This window comes from Brassica oleracea, chromosome C6 (genome assembly GCF_000695525.1).
Source record: "Brassica oleracea var. oleracea cultivar TO1000 chromosome C6, BOL, whole genome shotgun sequence".
In the NCBI taxonomy this organism is placed as follows: domain Eukaryota; kingdom Viridiplantae; phylum Streptophyta; class Magnoliopsida; order Brassicales; family Brassicaceae; genus Brassica; species Brassica oleracea.
The window spans coordinates 33368279-33390406 of NC_027753.1; the positions used below are offsets into that span (position 1 = coordinate 33368279).

Below are 22128 nucleotides of genomic sequence, written 5' to 3' on the forward strand. Positions count from 1 at the left end.
CCCCCCCCAAAGAAGAGATGCTTTGAGTACAATTAAACCTATACAACTTGCATTGACTTGTACTTTTGTTATTGATAAATTGGTAAGATAAACCCACTTTTTTTTTTGCAAACATGATAATCCTACTTTTCTAACGTCAATATGTAAATATGCGCTATGGATGTGAAACAATAAGAAATGAGTAGATAATCAATCACGTTTCGGCTTTAGTCTCCACTCTCCATCACCATGGTACGTGGATTATATAACAAAACCATGTTCTTAATTAAAGATTTAGTCACCTTATTAATGAGGTAAAAATATGCTACACCTTTTCTGCAAGGCCTGTAAGGTGTAACATACGTTTTTCTGAAAAGTAAATTTAATAACTCCTAAAATGAAATTGTAATAGCCAATAAACATCAAACTCCCTTTTTCTTGTACCATAACCAGCGGGCAATTTTTTTACACGCGTATCCTGTTGTTTGTTTTCTTCTTTTTTTTGCAAAACCGTAACGTTTGTAGTTTGCTTTGGAACAAGAGTTAGGAGCTATGTAGAACTTAGGCTCTACTGAATACTGTATTTTTACAAGTAAAGTTACAGTCCAATCCGTATAGCTTCCCTAAAATCAGGACTAAAAGGACGCTTTGGTGAAACAAAAAGAGGCATTATAGGCACTACGTGCTGAACATGAACATAGCAGTTTTGCCTCGTGTGTAATTCACGTGCCACCGAATTTTTTTTTCTCAATATTTTTATTTCAAAAAAATATCAAAACTTCTTTTGGTTTGTTTATTGAGTTTTGTCGGTATCATCTCTGGGTGGTTCTCGTGCATGTCTCCCACTTTTCATCTCCAAAGTTTCCTCGTATCTCCACCCCTCTGGACCTCTGCTAAAACTCAATTACCTAAAGATCCCTCACATTTATAATCTTCTTTTATGTGCTTTAATTTGAAATTTGAAAACTAGCTTACGTTGCATAGACTCGTGACCACGTAATTTTGAGCATAGATAAAGGTGAGTGGTAAAAATTGTTTTACGAAACCCAGCGATGATATGATGAGGATTGACATACGATGATGTGAAGATTAAAGAAGTGGGCTTGATTGAGTGAGACGTAATTGCGAATATAGATAAAGGTGAGTGGTAAAGTTCGTAATATTGAAATGCATGGAGGGCAAATTCCAAAGAAGGAAAAAGTGGAAGAAAGAAAGAGATATTGGCATTCCCGAAGAAGGAACTCCCCAACTTTTGCCAAAACAAAATGCCAACTTCACTGAAACACACAACCTCCTTTCCACCACCATTTCTTGGTCTTTTCTTCTTTTTGGTAACACTAAAACAGTTAAAAAAAAAAAAAAAAAACTTATAAATAAAAATACAAATCTCTAGTTAAAAATAATTGTTTGTCGAGAAAGTAATCGTATTAAAAATCTATGTTTTAAATCAATGTCATAAAGCCTGGAATGCACCAGTTTTTTCCACCACTTTCTCCAAGAAACGCAAAAGATTAAAATTATACCAACTCACTTTAATTTATGACTCAGTAACTTCTTCCTTATAAATACAAATTGTCCACAACTTCTCTGAGTTCCACTTCCAAGGAAACTCACAAACACACTTCATGCCTTTGAATGTCACTTATAAAGATATTATAAAGGGATAATGAGAATCAGCTGTAATGGGTGTAGAGTCCTACGCAAGGGTTGCAACCAAGATTGCACCATAAGACCATGTCTTCAATGGATCAAATCCGCAGACTCCCAAGCCAATGCCACACTCTTCCTTGCCAAGTTCTATGGTCGAGCCGGTCTCCTTAACCTCATCGAATCTGGTCCTAACCATCTTCGTCCCGGTACACACTCTAAAAGCAAAATTTTCCTTTGAATTATCCTTTTTATACATAACGGTTCACTGAATTATCTAACAATGCATTTGGGATTAGATTCTGTTACATGCACACAGACATCACTTCTAAAGTGAGATTTTTTTCAATTTTCCTGTTTAATTTCATAACCTTGGTTGTGTTTTTTTTTTTTTGGTAATCTCTAGCAATATTTAGGTCACTTTTGTACGAAGCCTGTGGACGGATCGTGAACCCTGTGGATGGTTCTGTGGGTCTGATGTGGTCTGGAAACTGGTCCCAGTGCCAAGCAGCCGTTGATGCCATTCTCAACGGCTTACCCATCACTCACACGCCTCTCGCCAGTGCATCCGCGTCGCACCAGATCATTCCTCCTCACAGAACATACGACATACGCCACGTGGCGAAAGATCCAACAACAGGCGGCGACAGTTCGGAGAGTCTGGCCCTTGCCCCACGTGTTAACGGTAACAAGGCGAAGACAAAAACTGGCCGGTTAAAACGCCTAGCAGAGACCGTGGACTTCCAACTAGGTGAATGTAGTCACGACACGTGGCAGCTCCAGTGTTCTGGTGCAACGCATGGCTATGGTCAGTTGGCGTTGGAGAACGTGGAGAATCGAAGGGAAGCTCCATTAAACCAAAGCTCGAATCTTGGGCGTGATGATCAAGTCGATACCAACGAGGTTGGCTTAGAGCTCAGACTTGGTTAGAAGCTAAAAGGACAAAAAAAAAAGAGAGCATAATTGTTATCGTAACTGCCGTTTTCATTAATAATTTCACTTTCTACTTGCAAGGGGAAAAGGTCAAGAGACGCAAATGAAACTTGAGCTACTGGCTTGTATGTATTTTAATTTGATATTAATGTAAACTCAATATGTGATAGAGGTCCTGAGTTTCGACGTGTTATATAGTTATTTTATAGGATTAATTAGTTTATCTCAACGAACGTCACTAAAATAATAATTTATTTTGATATTATTATCTTCTTGCATATGCAAAACGGAAAAGGAAGCATTAATTAGTATAAAATATTTCACCTAAGGAAATAGAATCAATCACCTTAATTGGTTTAATAAGTGAATCGAATTGAAATGGATCCCTGCCAGCCAGCCAGCTCAAGGGAATGACAGTGTCAGGTTGTTTTCGAGACTTGGGAAAATCAACAACAGTGAAAGGAATATCTTTGAATGATGTAATGACAAATATTTTGATTCCATACACATCTGCATAATTGCATCTCCGTTTAATGTAACTTTTTTTTGAACAACTCTTTTATGTGACTTCATCGCCCCAGACGGAGTAACTGGATATGTTCTCTATGTACTTGGATGATTTCCAACTTTTGTTTTTCTAACTGTACAGCCGTTTGCACCCTCTAGTTTTTCTTTCCCATTCCTAGTGGAGAATAGAAGGGTGCCTGTAGGGTGGGTTTAGAAACAAAATCTCATTGAACATAGCGAAATATTAAATGTAATGTACAGGATTATATTATACACACACCAGATTTATTGATAGTTTTATTTCACTGGCTTGTTATATTAATGTAATGGAAGGCTTTTCACTCTGATGTTACAAAAAAAAAAAAAAAAAAAAGGCTTTTCACTCTGTTGTCGTGATGGGCATGATAGTGACTCCAACACTGTGAATAACATCACTAACTTGTCCATGGAACCCAATGATCTTGTACCCATTCTCCCCAAGCAAGAATTTCTCACCGGAATCCATTCCAAACTGAACTGACTGCCTTTTGTTCGTCCTGAACCTAAGAGAGATAATTACCGGTTCCTCAACTCTGAAGATCTTGTTGTAGCAGCCTTCCAAGACAGTGATATATTCACCATCCTCAAGAACAAGCTGAAAATGCTCAATGATAACAAAGGTAAATGTCAAAAAAAATTAGGGTAATTAGCAGTTGAAACCAAAAAAAAAATAAAAATTGTTTTGTTGTCTATGGAATTGACCTCTTCAACTCCGAGTAATGTCTTCTTCCCATGGTCCTCTCCAGAAACCAAGCCTGTGCCTTTAATATACTCAAACTTAACAAAGGATACACAGTCGTTACTTTGTCCGACGTATATAGTCCTTACACCGTCGTAGACACCGTCATCCCATATAACTCCTCCGTTGCCGCCTACCGATGACAATTTCTTGGATTGAGTCAAGGGCGTAAGAGTAGGAATCTTTGCAAAGTATGCTCCAAGAGCATCAATAGCATCACCATCCATTCCATGGAACCCGACAAGTCTACAATTTTTTTGCTTCAGGACAAACTTCGTGCCCACATTGTACCCAAAGAATGATGTTATCCCCTTTGATGTTTCGAACTTAAGCGACGTAATAACGGTATTGCGAAAAAAGCTCGGCTTATGATATGTTGCTTCCACCGATATGATGTATTCCTCCGGGCAGTCAAGCACAAACTACAACAAGAACATGACCTATGAACCTTGAGATTTGTTATGCTATTTCACTTATAATCAGACTTATACCTAATTAACACGAGTACCTATGAACCTTGGGATATGTTATAAACCACTCGACTATAAGAACTACTAGAAATTACCTCAGATGGTGTTTCCCCTTTCACCCCATGGTGATGTGTCTCTATCTCCTTCCCTTTCTCGTACTCGAACTCTAAATAAGTTATACGGCAATTATCTTCACCAACCCGCATCATTTTGACGCCATCGTAATAACCATTGTCCCAAACACGCCCTTTTGTACCCCCTCGAGCTTCTAACTTGTAAATAGGGAACGGCGTGGTCAAACAGTTCTGTGCAAAGTAAACTCCAAGAGCGTCGAGAGCATTACCCGACCGTCCATGAAACCCTACGATTTTGTTTCCTCCATCGTAAAAAAGGAACTCTGTACCGGCGAAACCATTAAGCAATTTCTTTGGACCAAACACTGGAGACATTTTACCCTTCGAGGTCTTGAAGAAAAGTGCCGTGATCACCTCCTTGACATCGAGGCGGTGGCACCTTCCTTGCACCTCTATAATGTGCTCGTCCGGATCAAGTGAAAACTGTATGTGAAAATATCATTTATCCAATCAAGAAATTAAAACAATAGATGAATATTGTATGAGCATATCGTTTAGTCTAGGATTTTTTTTAGTTTTATTGGCTTATTATGCGTATGTGAGTTTGACAACAAAAAAACGTCTGGATAAACTATATACTATAGAAAATTAAGAATGTGAAAAATGATCGAAGTAATTAAATGCAATGGATAACCTCTTCAGGCTGAAAACTTATTGTCCCATATTCACGTGTTACTACTTCGGCGTCTTCTTTCACGTACTCGAATTTGACGTAAGTGATACGCGTGAAAGCTTGCCCTACATACACTTTTCTTATACCCTGGTACACATCATCGTCCCATTCATGTCCTCCTTCACCACCGCATGGTGCCAACTTCCGGTACATCTTCGCCATTTCGAGTCTTCAAATACTGTAAAATGAATAAGTTACTAAATTGTTTAATTATATATCCAAACTCAACAGTGTATGTATATTCGAACTTTATTCAAATATATAGCAAGAACACCAACACGGTCCATTAATCCCAGATAAAGCAATCAAATGATGAGTATGTTATGTTGTGTTATGTGTTTTGGTGTTTTTATTTGAGAAAGGCTTTTTTGTTGTGTGACGTTGATAACCTATCTTTGGTGTAACATAAACCAATGAAAATAAAGGTATATAGAGTATTATCAAATAATAGCCCCACACATCGAACCAAAAACGCATCTCACTGTGTTTAAATAAGATTTTTTTTTTTTTTTTTGAAACTGTAAATAAGATATTTCACTTCACAAATTTCTCAAACTTCCCAAATGTTTCTCCTTCTCTTAAAGATTTTGTGAAACGATCTCTTAAAATGAACAATCTGACTTCTTAAATATTATATATTCAACCTAACAATAAAAACATACCTTTGTCTTTCCTGCCCCGTGTCATACTTTGTTTTAAGTTCAACAAACACCTCATATTACATTAGTCTTCTCTATGTCCATGAACACAAATCATAGAATGATGATCAACTGCAAACTAATTCTCAGGTATACATGTATTTGTTAATTATACGAGGAATTAATGGTACTTAATGTTTCTTTTTTTTTTGATCAATGGTACTTAATGTTAAAATTACAAAAATAAAGTTTAGTTTGCATAAACAAAATAAAAAAAAAAATTCTGAATTCAAAAAACATATATAAGGGACAATCATGTGTTATCTGCAAAAAAAAATGAGAATGCAAATAGATACCTGAGAAAGTATGTGAGCGATATGGAGAGAACTGGTAAATTCTTGAGCTCTAACTGAGAATGGAAGATATAGATAAGAACGGAGTTATTGTTAGATGAACCATATGTGTGTCATCATGTGTATTTATTGACTCTTGTACAGTGTACACATTTTTGGTTGATTCAATTATTTAAGTAACCAACTCATGATCAACGAGAGACTCTCACAAATGCAATAAATGCTTTTAATAAGAGCCACCTTTATAGATGTAGATTTTATGAGCTGAAAATCCGAAGATGCATCAAACATTGGATCAGGAAGCAAATGACTTGACAAAACTCGAAAGATGACTTTTCAAATAACCCTCTGAGCTGGATCTATTAATTTGCAGAAATTCAGATATATATATATATATACTCTGCAACAGATAAGAAGAAAATAAACCTGGAGAACAATTTATCAAAGGTTGCTTGAAGATTATATTATTACCGGCCAATTGATTTAAAATTTATTTTTCATTTATTTTTGTTACCTTTAAATCTTAAATACGTTCTAAAAACATCACTATTCATAAGAAACCAATAGAATATCTCAAAATAGAAAAATAATAATATTTTAATTACATAATTACTTATATTAGCTGCACCAATAACATGACCAATGTTATATATGATAGTTCTCGTACGAAAACTACTGAATATTCTCTCTTTTTTCTTTTGTTTAGTTTTTAAATTTTTTTTTTATTAAATATTGTGTGAGAGTTTACCGTTGTTCATGCTCTAAATATGAAACTATTCAGACTATCTTCAATGGTTCACCATATTTTTCACTATTTTTTACTATAAAATAGACTAATTCTATAATATATTCCAATGATACTCTATTTTATAGTGGAAAATAGAGTGATGAAAAAAAAAACAAATTATTCTATATATAGAGTAAACTCATTTTTACTCTAATTTTTACTCTATTATAGAGTAAAAATAGAGCACCATCGAAACATTTTTATTTTAAATTCTATTTTAGAAGGGAAAATAGAGTGGAGATAAAGATGCTTTCGAAGAAAAAAACTACTCTAGTATAGTCTGTGTATTCTGCAAAAGCCAAAAATGTATTCAATAAAAGTGTTTTTGAGAATAAATTTTTCGAAAAAAACAAGAAAACATGTTTTATGTTTCATTGAGCGGATTGCAAATTTAGATTTTTTTATAAGTAAAAATCTATCTTATTAAAACATAAACATTACGTAGGACCTAACCTTTATTTTGTAAAATTTTAAATTAAATATATTTTTCTACTTTATAGTTAACCTACGTTAACTCACTAATATTTTTTCTTTATACGCTACTATCCATGTTTCCAAACAATATAATCATTTCTTTATACTACTATTCATGTTTCCAAACAAAAACATTACGTTGGACCTTACTTTTATTTTGTAAATTTTTAAATTAAATACACTTTTCTACTTTACAGTTAAACCTACGTTAATTCACTAATATTCTTTTCTTTATACACCATTATCCATGTTTCTAAACAATATATTCATTTCCTTATACTACTATCAATGCTTTCAAACAACACTATAATTAATATTGTGTCCAAAGAATATAAAATATTAGATCTTATCTTTGTAATAATTTTATTTTCTTTCAAATTATTTAGATAAATTAATAATTATAAAAAAAATTAAATAATTTATAAAACAACTAAAATAAATAAAAGTTATTTTTACAGATTTAAATACTACAAAAACATTTCAATCAATAATAAATCAATTAATTAACGGATTATTTTATTTATATTTTCTAAACAATGGTTATATCATTTATTTAAGTAACATAATTATTCAATAATAACCATAACATGAAAATATAATGATTTTCATGCACATCTATCTATATATAAGGTATTGTTTGCCTCTTTCATGTGCCTCCACTTCACTAAGTCGTGCATCCTAGAAGCGACACATGTCTCCTTTCACAAAAACGATGCGTTTCATTTATTTTTGTTTGTGTTCCGTCTGGGTTTTCGTTTTTTCTGTTGTCATTATTTTAGTTTATAAAGTCCAGTCCACTAAGAATTAACTTCAAATGTATATTCGAGACTTATACATATTGGGCTACTTTGTTAAATTAGGCCGAATTCTAATCTTAACAAAATAATAAAGTAAAAAATATAAAACGATTTTAAATCATTAAAATACTTACGTCGGTAGAAGAAGATATGACAATAATGGCGATGGTGGAAGAAATGAGAACGGTGGTGGCCGGAACAAATGACAGTGCTCAGTTGCAAATATGGTAAATGTAAACAGCGTCGGTGGTAATGTGTAAATGGTTCTCCACGTTCTTCTCCAAGAAGTCAGATCTTAAACATGCAAATGAAAGGAAAAAAATAAGTCAAGGATAGGAAAAAGGCGAAGACAAGAAAATGAGTGTGTTGGGAAGAAAATAAGTCAAAGATCCCAAAAGTTAATGCAACTATTGGATTTAAAAGCAAAGGATGTATGATCAATGAAAGAAAAGAAACAATATATTAAAAGAAATTAAAGTAAACGTCAAAGCATAAAGAAAAATCTGAATTTTTTCAAAAAAAAAAAAAAAATCTGAAGAAGTTAAGAAAATATCTGAAGAAATTGAAAAAAGAAAATTGCAGGAGTCAAAAAGAAAGCGAAGAAGAAAATAAAAACAAATTAAGGAAGAAGAACGATTTGATGAATAAATCTATCTTTTCCTATTCTTTTTTGGTAACTGGAATAAATCTATCGTACAATAAAACCACTTTATGATAAATATTTTATAAAACTAATAATATTTTATAAGAAAATATTAAATCGAGTATTTCATGAAACGAACTACGTGTCATCTTTCATAGGTTTTGTATGTCTGAGTGAATATTGTCTCAGTGAATTGGTGAATAAATATCGTCTCAGTGAATATTGTGTCAGTGGCCCAAAAAAAAGTCTCTAACTAACACACACAAATAGTAATCTTTGCTAAGAGAATAATATCTTATATATTAAAATAGAAGTCACAGCCTTGATTCATGAGTGATTTTTTAGAAAATGGACCTAATGAACGTATTCCTAGAAAGTCATATTACATTTAATCTCTAATCTTATCATTTAAATTTTGGGCCTACCAAAAAAATTTATTGGGCTATCAATAATTGTATTTAAAAAATAGTTGATCCATTGGATTTATAGATAATATAAATTAAATAGATATAATTTAATGTTGTAATATCATACCTCCATATGTTAATTATTTAAATATTTGTCGATGTTAAATTTTAAAATTATGAAGATGATGTTAAATTTTTAAATTATGAAGATTTTTTTAAATAACATAAATCATATTATCTAACAATGATTAATCTTTACTACCTTAAACCAAGGAAAACAAATTTTAAACTATATAGTTTATTTTAAAAATTAAAAAAAGACTAAATGTTTAATTATATACTAGATAATATAAATATGTGAAGCGAAAATTTTAATTTTAAAAAAAATTTCTAAATTTGTGAAATGCTACAATATTTTTGAATATGACAATAAAAAAATATTTTACTAATATTTATATATATATCTATGATTTTAATAATGAAATAATAATTCGAAAATATATATATAGGAGAAGATACAAATACATGTGAAATTTTGAAACAATTTATTCAATGAAAAAATATAGCGTAAACTTATTATGTTTTAAAAATTGATAGACACATATATATTATAATATAGACACATATATATTATAATATATATACCAATTTAGAATTGAAAACAAAATGTTTATATAAAAATAAATGAAAACAAAAATCTGCGCAGTTGCGCAAGTCGAGATCTAGTTAACTTTTAAAATGAATTAGTAGTATAACACATAATATATCTTATAATCATTATAATTTTTTATATAGCAGTAAAACATAAGATCTATAAATTTATAAATGTTTTCATTATGATTTTATCACATCTAAGTAATGAAATGTAATAATATAATCTATACTAATACCAAATATTTTGTAAACCAATTCATTTTATTTTAGTTTGTAGGAAATTCACTATTCGCTAAGGTATGCAGCATACCGAAATCTAACGAGTTATTAAAAACACAAAAGGAATAAAAAGTACTTTAACAAAAAAAAAAGTAAGCAGGAAGAAATTTGTTGTGCTATTTAATATATACGTATAATACAAAGTTTGCATGTATACTATATGTTTATATGACAAAAATATATTATAGATTAAATGGTTTGTTTAAAGTTTAGCACAATGGGATTGGTTAGTTTTGAATCAATATGTTTAAGAGAAAATCTATACGAGAAACTAAAAGTCTCAATTCATTCAAAAACAAAAGAAAAGACGTAATGGAGTAACAAAATAGTCAATGTAATCTAATTTTCAATATAGATATAATAAACTAAACATTTTAAATGTATTTTACTAATTATTTTATTTTTAACAGGTTTTTATTTGGCTATACCCCCGTAGAGCGGGTTTTACCCTAGTTAATTATAAAGAATTTTGTAGCCCCCTCGTGAGATTATTAATGCCAACAAAGCTCGATGAAGAAGTTTAGTATGGAACTTAGGCCTGTCCAATATGGTAAAACCGAACTGTAACAAACCGAACCGAACCGAAATAGACAATATGGTGTGGTTTTGGTATATACCATATAAACCGAATGGATATGATTTTATAAAAACCGTAGGATTTGGATATGGTTTTGTTTATAACTGATTAAACTGAATAAACCGAACAAAACTGATCAAAAGTAGAAACATGTAATATGTACATATTTTATAACGTCACATGAAAATCTATTTATTATATAAGTTATTCTTTTGTTAATAATTATTATCATAATTTTTATAGTAATAAAGAATCCTAATTTGAAAACACTTAAAATATAATTAAACAACAATTCATCGCAACTGACGCTTCATATTTTCTTAGTCTTCTTCTTTTAATCATTTTGCTTTCTTTTAGCATTGATTAAATTGAAGTGAGGGTTATAAATTTGTTGGATAATAACTAGAAAAAAAAAATCACAATTTTTTTTCTTATAAACGAATAGAGTTTCACTCGAAAAAGCATGACTTTGATGAACACTAAATATGGAAGAGTGGAAAAACTTTTCTTTCATATTTCTCTTTTGTTCTTTTATTTTTATTTTCAAAATTTCGAGCTTTGATTTAATTCAAGATTTGATTATTTCATCTGAAGGTATAAGCGTTTTTATTTTTTTTTGTTTTTTTATTTGAAATATAATATTTTTTAATAAATGACTGCGATGACAAAATGACTCTAAAGTTTATATAATATGATCTCAAACTAAATAATTATGTTTTGGTATAAAACCGAATAAACCGTAAACCGACGGTATATAAACTGAACTGAACCGAAATAAATATGGATTTAGAATGGTAGTTATATTTTACTAACCGAAATACCAAAAACCCGAAAAATTCGAACCGATATCCGGATTGGTACTTGATTTGACAATAACGGGTACGAGTATAGTACCAGGTATTTTAATTATGCCCAACCCTACATAATCAATCAAGTTTCATCACAAACACAAGTGACAATGGTACGTAGGCATCTCTATGTGGGCCTCCAGAATTGCGAGAAAAACATTCTGAAAGAAATATACCCCAATGGGCCTTTCACGCTTACATATCGTGGACAGAACCACGTGTAAACTGTGAACCACCCAGTTGATAAAATATCGGCAAGAGAGAGAGAGAAAAAGCACGATGGAGTGAGTCAACTACTCACCTTGTACTTCCCACAAATCTCACCTTATTAAAACCTTAATCCAAACAAACTCAAATTAGCGCAGTGGCAGAGAGATGTCAGAGTACCTGGTCACTGGAGGAACTGGTTTCATCGCTTCTTACATCATCAAATCACTTCTCGAACTCGGACACACCGTTCGAACCACTGTCCGAAACCCTCGTAAGATATTCCTCGATCTTTTTTTATTATTATTTTCGAATCTTTTACCACTAAAGTGATTTTGATTTGTGTTCGAAAAGAGGATGAAGAGAAAGTAGGTTTCCTATGGGAACTGAAAGGAGCGAAAGAGAGGCTGAAGATGTTCAAAGCTGATCTAACGGCTGAAGGAAGCTTTGACGAACCAGTAAACGGCGTAGATGGAGTATTCCACACGGCTTCTCCTGTTATTGTTCCACAGGATCACAACATTCAAGAAACATTGGTTGATCCTATCATCAAGGGTACAACCAATGTTATGAACTCCTGTGCTAAGTCCAAAACCACTCTTAAAAGGATCGTTCTTACTTCTTCTTGCTCCTCGATACGGTACCGTTTCGACGCCACCAAAGCCTCTCCCCTCAACGAGTCGCATTGGAGTGACCCTGACTACTGCAAACGCTTCAACGTAAGAAAACATTTATCGATTTGTTATCTTTTTTTTTTTTGGTAACACATTTATTTGTTATCTATATATAAAGAAATAACTCTGTTGATGGTATGTGTGTGGTTTTGGATATATGTATTAGCTTTGGTACGCATATGCAAAGACTCTAGGTGAGAAAGAGGCTTGGAGAATAGCTGAAGAGAAAGGGTTAAACTTAGTGGTTGTGAATCCTTCCTTTGTGGTTGGTCCATTGCTTGGACCTAAACCCACAAGTACTCTTCTATATATCCTCGCCATCGTCAAAGGTCTTGCTGGAGAGTATCGGAATTTAACGGTCGGGTTTGTGCACATAGACGATGTAGTTGCTGCACATGTGTTAGCCATGGAAGAGCCTAAAGCATCAGGGAGAATCGTATGTTCGAGTTCGGTTGCTCATTGGTCTGAGATCATTGAGTTGCTAAGAAACAAGTATCCTAATTACCCACTTGAGAACAAGTAATATCTCACGCTTGACAAGATTTCATAGTGGAGATCTCATTTGGTTGGTTGGTTGGTTGGTTGATTGATTCTTTTGTTTTGATTTATCAGGTGCAGTAACAAAGAAGGGGACAACAATCCACATAGTATGGATACAAGGAAGATACATGAGCTAGGATTTGCATCGTTCAAGTCATTGCCTGAGATGTTTGATGATTGTATCCGCAGTTTTCAGGAGAAGGGTCTGCTCTGATGATATCCCATCTCCATTTATCTTTTATTGTCGGTTGCTGGATCGTGATCGTGATTGTGTAACAAATTGGTTCCAGTATAATAATAAAACTCAATAAGCTGTTTTAATCAATCGCTTGTTCAACTCTTGTTGTATTAAGCGTTAGCAAATGATCTTTAAGTGGTGGCTTTCTATTGTACATGAAGGTGGTTTTATAGTCAAGTTAGTAATACCAAGGCAACATCTTATTTGAACTAGGACAGATTTTGTACTGCTAAACATTGTTATATATATCAAATAGATGTTACAAGGTCAGAATACAAAACATTTGAAAGTCGCCGTAGTGTGTATATTTTTGATGAACGGGTAAATGAATTTTCTGACCATGATTTGCCAATAGGTGTGCTGAAATATTGTCAGATCTTGTGTATTCAACTATTCAAGTGAACATCGGCTAAATCTTGTACTCCAAAGAAAAATATCATAATATATATATATATATATATATATATATATTCAACATTATATTCTATAGTATCGATCAATATTTTACAGTCTCATTAAATGATGAGAGGTTATCCCCATGATCCAAGTAGTTCATTGCTAGTAATAGCAACAATGAAAATTTCCATGTCTTATCTTCCTTAAACGAAACTCCTCCCACCTTGAAGGGCTCAAATTAAATCGTACTCAAGCTAATGGGCCGAGAAACACATCTTTCATTTAGCCCATACTCCAATCCATAAAACATCAAAGGTTTAAGAACCTCGATAGAAAAGTTTTGTACACTTCCAAGGACAATCCGAGACCCTCAATATAAAATGCTAATGTTTTTTTTTTTTGATTAAATGCTAATGTTAACGTCTCAGATTATTATGAGTATGAATGTGAATATACCTTTATAAAAACTAATATAACATCACAAGCTTGGAAGCTTATCACAAGATCCTCTACTTCATCACCTCACCTCACCTCGCATGTGCATCACAAAGCTCTCTTTCTTATGGTGTATCACGTGACCAAAACATGACACGCACGTACGGAGAAAAATAATACTGATACAAGAACGTGTGCAACCAACCACCAAGTAGTGGAAGAGTTACTAGTATTACACTATAGAGTATAAAAGTCATCCTTTGACTATTCCTCATTTCCAATCAACCTTTGGATTTTTTTTATTATAAATATTAACATCTAAAATGCCATACAGCTGTTATAAATACCTTTAATTAATTGAAAAACTTGACAAAACCAACCCCTGACTTGCGGCCACTTCCGTGCAACTCCCTCTTTAATTCCCCACCCTCCTCTTCACTAGTATTATTCAACTTTTTCTACTAAAAGATAAATTAATTTGATTTCATAAAATAAACAAAAATTAGGTAGAAGAATGGTGTTGTGTTTCGTGATGGCGCGGCGAATCAGCAGCGAAATAGTGGCCAGCAAACTTTTCATGAATTGTCACTTTCTATTAGATTCTTTGTTACAATAGCAACGCAACACCTCATAATCTTAACGCTCCATTGGTAACGATATACACGACAAACAATGGCGATAAGAACAATGTAACAACAAATTATATAAACTGAAAACAAAAACTTCCATTACTCACATATTATTCATCATTAAAAGGTTAAAGAAGATTGAAGTAGATGTAGTAACTAGTAATTAATGATAATCACACTCTTAAAACTTTGGACGGCTCTTAAAAAGCACAATGAACAACCCACATTTAAGAGATTAACTGAAGCATAAACACTGTCACACTTAGTCTTGTAGTACCATACATAAACCAATTTTAAAATTAAACTCACTAAATTGCAAAACCCGGCTAATTATGTCTTTAAGATCTTACTTCTCTCCGGAACACACTTTCTAGTATGTCTGAACATAAACACAAAACTAAAAATAAAACACTCTTTAACTTAAGCTACAAAACTTTTCAAGGGGATGTGCTGATCGGCGAAAAAGAAGCTAGACTCGAACTCAACATCTGGAAAGTCCCAGTCAGGTAGCTCGCTCGGACCACTGTCTTCGAACCCGAGCATAGAGAAGTCATCAAACTGATCATCAGTGAACAAGCAATCCAAGTTTAGTTGGTCATGATCTTCAGTAAAGAAACCAAGATCACCCACCATTTGTCCCTCTTCAGCAAAGAAACCAAGATCAGGGATCGGTAGTTCAGCAAAGTTGAAACCGAACAACACTTCCTTGCTTGACGAATCAACACCAGCAGTAGTAGTGGTGATCTTGATCTCCTCTTTAAGAGCTGGAGTTGAAGCTGAAGTGTCTTGCTCAAGAGGTGAAGAGCGAGAGCATTGACTAGTCTCAGACACAGACGCAGAATCATTACTAGTGGCGAGGAGTGCGTCATATTCTTTTCTCTTGTCTTTATAAGCTTGATGAGCAGCTTCTTCAGTCTCAAAAGTACCCAACCAAGTCCTGTTCTTGGTGATAGGATGTCTAATCTCCGCAGCCCATTTACCCCACTTCCTCTGCCTAACACCAACAGGCTTCTTAGACAGCCTTGGACGAGAAGCACCTGCAGCTGCAGCTTTCTTGCTGGTGGTTTTGGTACTGTCCTGAGAAGAACTCACAGAAGTAGGCTCAACACGAGGAGCAGCAGCAGACTCCACCAGAGGTGGAAAGTTAACAACACGGACGATGCGTCTCATCTTGGTCTCTCCTTCGTCGCTTGATGAATCGTCAGTTGCGTAAGGATCGTTGACCAAGATCCTAACTTTTCTCAAAGATTGTTGGGTTTTTTCTTGAGGATTGCATCTCTTTGGTTTCTTCGTAGAACTCAAAGACAGTTGTTCCCTAATCCCTACCATTTCCAAAACCCCAAATCCTCAAAAACACCCACACAAAAAAAAAAAAGACACACTCTTCAGATCAAAACTTGTTTTGTAATAAAAAGATATCAACGAACAATAAAAAAAGAAAACTTTTGCTGCTTTATGTGAAAACCACCAAAGACTTCAACGCCAGAATAAGTCCTGAGACATAAAAACAAAACACAAAGTCTTGACCTCTAGCCTCTTAGATCTCTTAAAGAAGATGAGAAATGAAAAAAAAAAAAAAAAAGATGATACCTTTTGGGTCTTAAGCGCATGGAAAGAGAAGGACTCTCGAGAACAAGCCTCTGCTTAACGCAGAAGTGAAGAGCAGCCAGACAAGATTTCGAACGAGTAGTTGTTGAAGAAGATGATGATGAAATCAGACAAGAGATGTTAAGCAGGGACAAAATCACAACTTTTGATTCAAACTCAGCCGACATAAATCTTCTCACGAAGCCCTAAGTTTTAACTGTTCCTGTTCTTCGTTAAGACAGAGAGACAAGAAGAAGAACAAAAGTGAGAAACACAAAATAAAAACCCACACAGCTAAAACCCTAGAGAGATTAGATATCTGGGGACGAGATTTTTCTACGGTTTATATAAAAAAAATAAAATCGAAGGATCCGTGACAAAGTTGCAGAGAGGAGGAAAAAAAAAACAGTAAACAAGTGTTAAAAAAAAATAAACTGGATTCTTACAGAGAGACGACGCAAATCTCTAGAAGAGAAACAAATAAATAAATGCAAGGAGGAAGATGGTGAAGAAAACGATTCTTTTTTTTTTTTAATAAATTCAAGAAAAAATGCAGAATAAGCAATAAATGTTTAATAACCTTGTTTTGATGTTTCTTCGGATTCTCTCTCTTCTTTCTGCTTTGTTTGTTCTCTTTCGCTCTGAGTATATCTTTCACACTCTTTATAATCTCATTTACATAAACACACTGATTTTTTAAAATAAAATAAAAAACACACTGATTTTTCACTTTTGTAAAGGTCAAAAAAGAACCATTCAAAGGAAAGAGCGCATGATTATGGGAAAATAGAGTATTCACTTTTTTAGTTAGATTTTTAACTGCTATTTAGAAACTGAAATGGTGAATATAACACTATTTTGCCAAAAAAAAAAAAATTCCTAAACTATTTGTTTTTACTTTTTTATTGCGTTACATTTTTTTTAATAAACAAAAAAAAAGAAGAGAATTTTAACATAGTATTGTTAAGGGGAGACCATCTAATGAAATTAGCTGGCATGGTGGGACTAGAGACAATTTTTCACATTAATGGCGCATGACTCTCTCATGCATCTATCATGGCCCGCCAAGAATTCCCGCGCGTGGTTCTCACTTTTCCTCGCCACTAAATTTTTCATGAGTCATTTTCTAATTTTATGCTTTTTTATATAAATCTACTAATTTTGGTATAAAGAATCTCAATTATAGTTAAAATAATATATAACCAATTTTTTAAAAATCTAACTAAATCCCACTTTTACTGGGTTTTTTTGGTTGAGCCGAACCTAACAAATATAGCCAATCCAACTGTTGTATAATTCTAAGGGAATCTCCATTTCCACTCTATTTTAAGTAATTCTAAGTAAATATGAAGTGAGAAATGTTCAAATATAATTCTATATTTCACTCCATAATAGAATTTACTCCATAAATGGAGTAATTTATTTTTGTTTGTTCATCGCTCTATTACGGAGTAGAAAATTTAGTGGGATTAGAGTATTTGTACTTCATATTCACTTTTATTCTATTTTAAAAGTAAAAATTAAGTTTTACATTGGAGATGCTCTAAGTTTAGAACTAACGCATTTGGTGTTTCTCTTGCATCAGCAACAAAGAGCGATGACTCAAAATGGAGCCTGGCTGGTTTCTCCGTTACCACCCGGAAACACAGCTTTTACGGTTGTTAGCGGTTGACAGCGTTTCGAAACAATCATACAAACCGCTACAAATCGATTCAAACCGCTCCGAACCTCTTAAAATCAAAAGCTGGTTTCAGATAGTGTTTGCGGACGGTTGCATGAGGATAATTATTTTTTCTTTTTTTTCAAAAACCATATAAATACAAAAATAAAAATATTCAATAAAAATTTTAAATTAGAATTATAAAAATACTAAAATATATATATTATATTTTAATTAATATTATAAATTTTAAAATAAAAATATTTTCTATAATATTAAAAATTTAAAACTATAACTTTCTAAATATAATTTTCATATTTATTAGAATATTATGATTTTTGATATTTTTTATAATTGTATAAAATGTAAATATTGTTAATTTATTATTTAACTGCTGCTGTATTTGGTAGTTATCCAGTCATAAGTATCCCGCAAACGCACCAATTTCTAACCGCAGAACCAGTCATACAAATCTCTTAAAACTGCTAGAAACCGCAACCACCCGCATCCTTAAACTCCCGCAGCCGCAACCGCAACCTCATCCGCTGCGTTTGAACCAATCAAGGCCTTAATGAAAATGTTAGAAAGAAAAAAACAATTGGTTGCGTTTTGTACGATTGTACGGCTTACATTTAGGTTTCGTTAGAAACTTATCATGTACTGAATGAAACACACAATAAATACCGGAAAATCAAATGTCGGAGTTAAATTTTAGATTTTCGATTTTTATATGCATTTAAATAAGGAAATTTATTCGGGTTATTAATTTAAAATTTAGAATACGGATGTATATATTTTTCGAGCGTTGCGGAAAATAATTAAAAGTTAGTGCATTAGTCTTGACTTTCGCTCACTCTATTATCAAATGTTCAAAGTTGTTTATTTTTAAACAGGGTAGTGAAGTGATCATGGAATAAATTATAAATTTCAAACTAAAAATTAATCAAGCGACAAGCTGTATATTTAAGGAACAACACCATATAATTATTGGATGTGGAAAGTGAGTGCTGTTTTAATATCGAATTTTTGTCTAATATTTTATTGAAGAATGTTTAAGACACATGCGACACATGTATGAAAAGATTCTTCCTATGTTTTGCTTCAATCTTACTCAAAGCTAGTTTTAGTCACTATCATAAATCAAACAATTTAACATCATTACATTATCATAATACCTTTTTGTAAAAGAAATGCAATGAAATTCAAATTTCATGATTTAAAAAGAGGTGGTATGTGTAGTATGTCACATTGATATATGGTGGAGAAAACAAATTCACATGAGCAACCTAAGTATGATAAGATCACACAATAATATTAGGAGTAGAGATTACAAAACCCATGGATAGTATACATATATTAGTTTGTGTTTCTTTGTAAAAAAAAATAATACTATGAGGTTCGGGACAAACCCCTAATCTGTTGGATAAGCTTCAAAATTGTTACTTAGGAAACAAGTTATTCAAAAAGGAAATTTGAATAACTAAAGCCTAATAGGTTTAGGATTAAGTTAAGATTCTTAGATCATATTGTAATAGGATAAAGCTAAGTTTTCTATTGCATATATAAATAGATCCAATGTAAGAGAGATCTCAAAAAAATAGAAAAGAGAAGAAAGATTAATAAAACAAAGCAACTGTTTTATTATACAAAGAGACTTACACAAACACATACGTTTTTTTCTGTTTGACTTTATTTGGTATCAGAGCCAGGTTGGTTAGTTAAAGAATCCAAAGTCAAGACACAGCTACAATGGGTGACGTTAAAATTCCGACGAAATCAAACGTTCCATCCACTATTGTTTGTCCGATGCTGTCTTCATCAAATTATACTGTATGGGTGAAGAGGATGAAAGTATTGCTAAAGGTTCATAAAGTTTGGGAGACAATCGATCCTGGATCAACCAATGAAGAGAAGAATGATCTCGCAACAGCACTTTTGTTTCAGTCAGTACCTGAAAGTTTCATTCTGCAGGCTGGAGAAGATGACTCCCCTAAAGAAATTTGGGAAGCTATTGCATCCAGAAACGTTGGAGCCGAACGCGTAAAAGAAGCACGCCTACAAACACTAATGAACGATTTTGAACGCTTAAGAATGCAAGATTCTGAATCTGTTGATAGCTTCTCCGGGAAGTTAACTGAGATCGCCGCAAAGTCAGCCGCACTAGGTCAAGTATTTGACCAACCTAAACTTGTGAAGAAGTTCTTGAATTGCTTACCAAGATCAAAGTTTATTCACATGACAGCATCTATTGAGAAACAAGATGATCACGAGCTCAACAAAGCCGATACAGAGGAAGCTGATGCTGCTTTATATCTTCATGAAACTGTCTTCCTTAATGAAGAAAATGTGATGCCAAAGAAGTACGAAGCCAACAAGAAAGAAGAAGGGGTTTGGTACTTAGATAATGGTGCTAGTAATCACATGACAGGAGAGGTCTCGTACTTTGCGGAGCTGAATCAAAACATCAAAGGAAAGGTTAAGTTTGGCGATGGATCATATGTAGATATTAATGGGAAGGGTACAATTTTGTTTGAAGCAAAGACAGGAGAACAAAAGCTTCTAAATGATATCTACTATATTCCAGCGTTAAAGAGCAATATACTCAGTCTAGGGCAAGCCACCGAGCAAGGTTGCGACGTCAGAATGAAAGACAATTATCTGACGTTAAGAGATCCTAATGGGAAGTTACTGATAAAAGTCTTAAGAGCTCCTAACCGATTATATAAAATCTCTCTTAAGATAGGCAAGCCGGCCTGTTTTCTTGCAAAAGTTGATGAAGAAGCTTGGAGATGGCACGCAAGGCTTGGGCATATTAGCTTCAGAACCATAAGATCAATGGCTACACAAGATATGGTTCGTGGACTTCCAGAAATTCAAGAAGAAAAAGAGATTTGTGAGTCTTGCTTGGTCGGAAAGCAAACCCGACATATGTTTCCAAAGGCAACGACCTACAGATCATCACATGCTTTGGAACTCCTACATGCTGATCTTTGTGGTCCTATCTCACCATCAACACCTTCACTTAACAAATATATTTTTGTTATAATCGATGACTGTACCAGATACATGTGGTCGATCTTGTTAAAGGATAAAAGTGAGGCGTTTGAGAAGTTTAAAGAATTTAAGAAACTTGTTGAGAAGGACGTTAACAAAGAGATTCAGACACTTCGAACGGACAGAGGTGGAGAGTTCACATCAAGAGAGTTTCAGGATTTCTGTAATAAAAGTGGCATTAAACGTCATCTTACCGCTCCATACACACCACAACAGAACGGTGTGGTTGAAAGGAGGAATCACACATTAATGGAGATGTCTCGTAGTCTTCTAAAAGCTATGAATGTTCCAAATTATATGTGGGGTGAGGCTGTACGTCACGCTACTTATCTGATCAACCGTGTTCCTACAAGGGCACTAAAGAATCAGACACCATATGAGAGTCTAAAGAAAAGAAAGCCGAGCATCGGTCACCTAAAGGTATTTGGTTGCATTGCTCACGCAAAGATAGACGCTACTCTCGTGAGAAAACTTGACGATAGATCACAGACCCTAGTTCATCTCGGAACTGAACCAGGATCCAAGGCTTATAGACTGTATAATCCTACAACAAGACGTGTAGTTGTAAGCCGCGACGTGATCTTTAACGAGAAGGCTTGCTGGAAGTGGAAGCGAGAGGAAAAAGAAAAGACAAACGAGCCTGGTATGTTCCAACTATCGTGGGGAACAACAATGGATGTTGGTCATGGTCCTTTCAGCATCACACCGCAGCAAGAAGAAGTTACTGAAGTGGCTACGGATGGAGTTGCAGACACAAGTAATTCAGCAACTCTAGATGATCATGATCAAGTAGAAGTAAACGCAGGGTCCGAAGAAACAGAGATCCCTGAACCTAGAAGATCAACACGGCTAACTTCTCGTCCAAGCTATCTAGATGATTATCTTCTTATGGCTAATCTAGAGTGTGAGATGCTCCTTCTATCACTCTGCGATGAACCTCGAAGCTACCAAGAAGCTAGCAAAAACAAGCGATGGAGAGTAGCATGCTCAGATGAGATTGAGTCAATCAACAAGAATGAAACATGGGTTTTGATTGATAAGCCACCTGGAGTAAAAGTTATTGGTCTTCGTTGGGTCTTTAAGATTAAACGTGATGCAGATGGCAAGATAATCAAGTTCAAAGCAAGATT

General features: G+C 33.7%; 4 protein-coding genes across 9 annotated transcripts; 2 read left to right on the forward strand and 2 right to left on the reverse strand.

Annotated features, from left to right (window-relative positions):
* Positions 1 to 1596: 1596 nt before the first annotated feature.
* LOC106299525 (LOB domain-containing protein 42) lies at positions 1597 to 2653 on the forward strand. The gene is made up of 2 exons (XM_013735604.1): positions 1597 to 1835; positions 2033 to 2653. Exons 1-2 carry the CDS (start codon positions 1646 to 1648, stop codon positions 2554 to 2556), a joined length of 714 nt encoding a protein of 237 aa, XP_013591058.1. The 5' UTR covers positions 1597 to 1645; the 3' UTR covers positions 2557 to 2653.
* A 640-nt stretch (positions 2654 to 3293) lies between these two features.
* Positions 3294 to 6258, reverse strand: LOC106301076 (jacalin-related lectin 22-like). Of its 4 annotated transcripts, none has more exons than XM_013737388.1 (6): positions 6116 to 6247; positions 5784 to 5809; positions 5083 to 5299; positions 4410 to 4871; positions 3808 to 4266; positions 3294 to 3700 (listed from the first exon to the last, which is right to left on the reverse strand). In XM_013737388.1, exons 3-6 carry the CDS (start codon positions 5281 to 5283, stop codon positions 3446 to 3448), a joined length of 1377 nt encoding a protein of 458 aa, XP_013592842.1. In that variant the 5' UTR covers positions 5284 to 5299; positions 5784 to 5809; positions 6116 to 6247; the 3' UTR covers positions 3294 to 3445. The 4 variants fall into 4 exon arrangements, with proteins under 4 accessions (XP_013592842.1, XP_013592841.1, XP_013592840.1 ...); XM_013737387.1 differs by having other exon boundaries at positions 5784 to 5854; positions 6116 to 6243; XM_013737386.1 differs by having other exon boundaries at positions 5784 to 5898; positions 6116 to 6243.
* A 5539-nt stretch (positions 6259 to 11797) lies between these two features.
* On the forward strand, positions 11798 to 13386 carry LOC106300427 (tetraketide alpha-pyrone reductase 2). Its single transcript, XM_013736562.1, has 4 exons — positions 11798 to 12059; positions 12140 to 12504; positions 12626 to 12978; positions 13072 to 13386. Exons 1-4 carry the CDS (start codon positions 11954 to 11956, stop codon positions 13211 to 13213), a joined length of 966 nt encoding a protein of 321 aa, XP_013592016.1. The 5' UTR covers positions 11798 to 11953; the 3' UTR covers positions 13214 to 13386.
* A 1515-nt stretch (positions 13387 to 14901) lies between these two features.
* On the reverse strand, positions 14902 to 16922 carry LOC106300428 (ethylene-responsive transcription factor ERF118). 3 transcript variants are annotated; one of them, XM_013736565.1, is made up of 3 exons: positions 16865 to 16922; positions 16288 to 16507; positions 14902 to 16191 (listed from the first exon to the last, which is right to left on the reverse strand). In XM_013736565.1, exon 3 carries the CDS (start codon positions 16024 to 16026, stop codon positions 15118 to 15120), a length of 909 nt encoding a protein of 302 aa, XP_013592019.1. In that variant the 5' UTR covers positions 16027 to 16191; positions 16288 to 16507; positions 16865 to 16922; the 3' UTR covers positions 14902 to 15117. The 3 variants fall into 3 exon arrangements, with proteins under 3 accessions (XP_013592019.1, XP_013592020.1, XP_013592018.1); XM_013736566.1 differs by lacking the exon at positions 16865 to 16922 and adding an exon at positions 16731 to 16823; XM_013736564.1 differs by lacking the exon at positions 16865 to 16922 and having other exon boundaries at positions 16288 to 16741.
* Positions 16923 to 22128: the final 5206 nt, after the last annotated feature.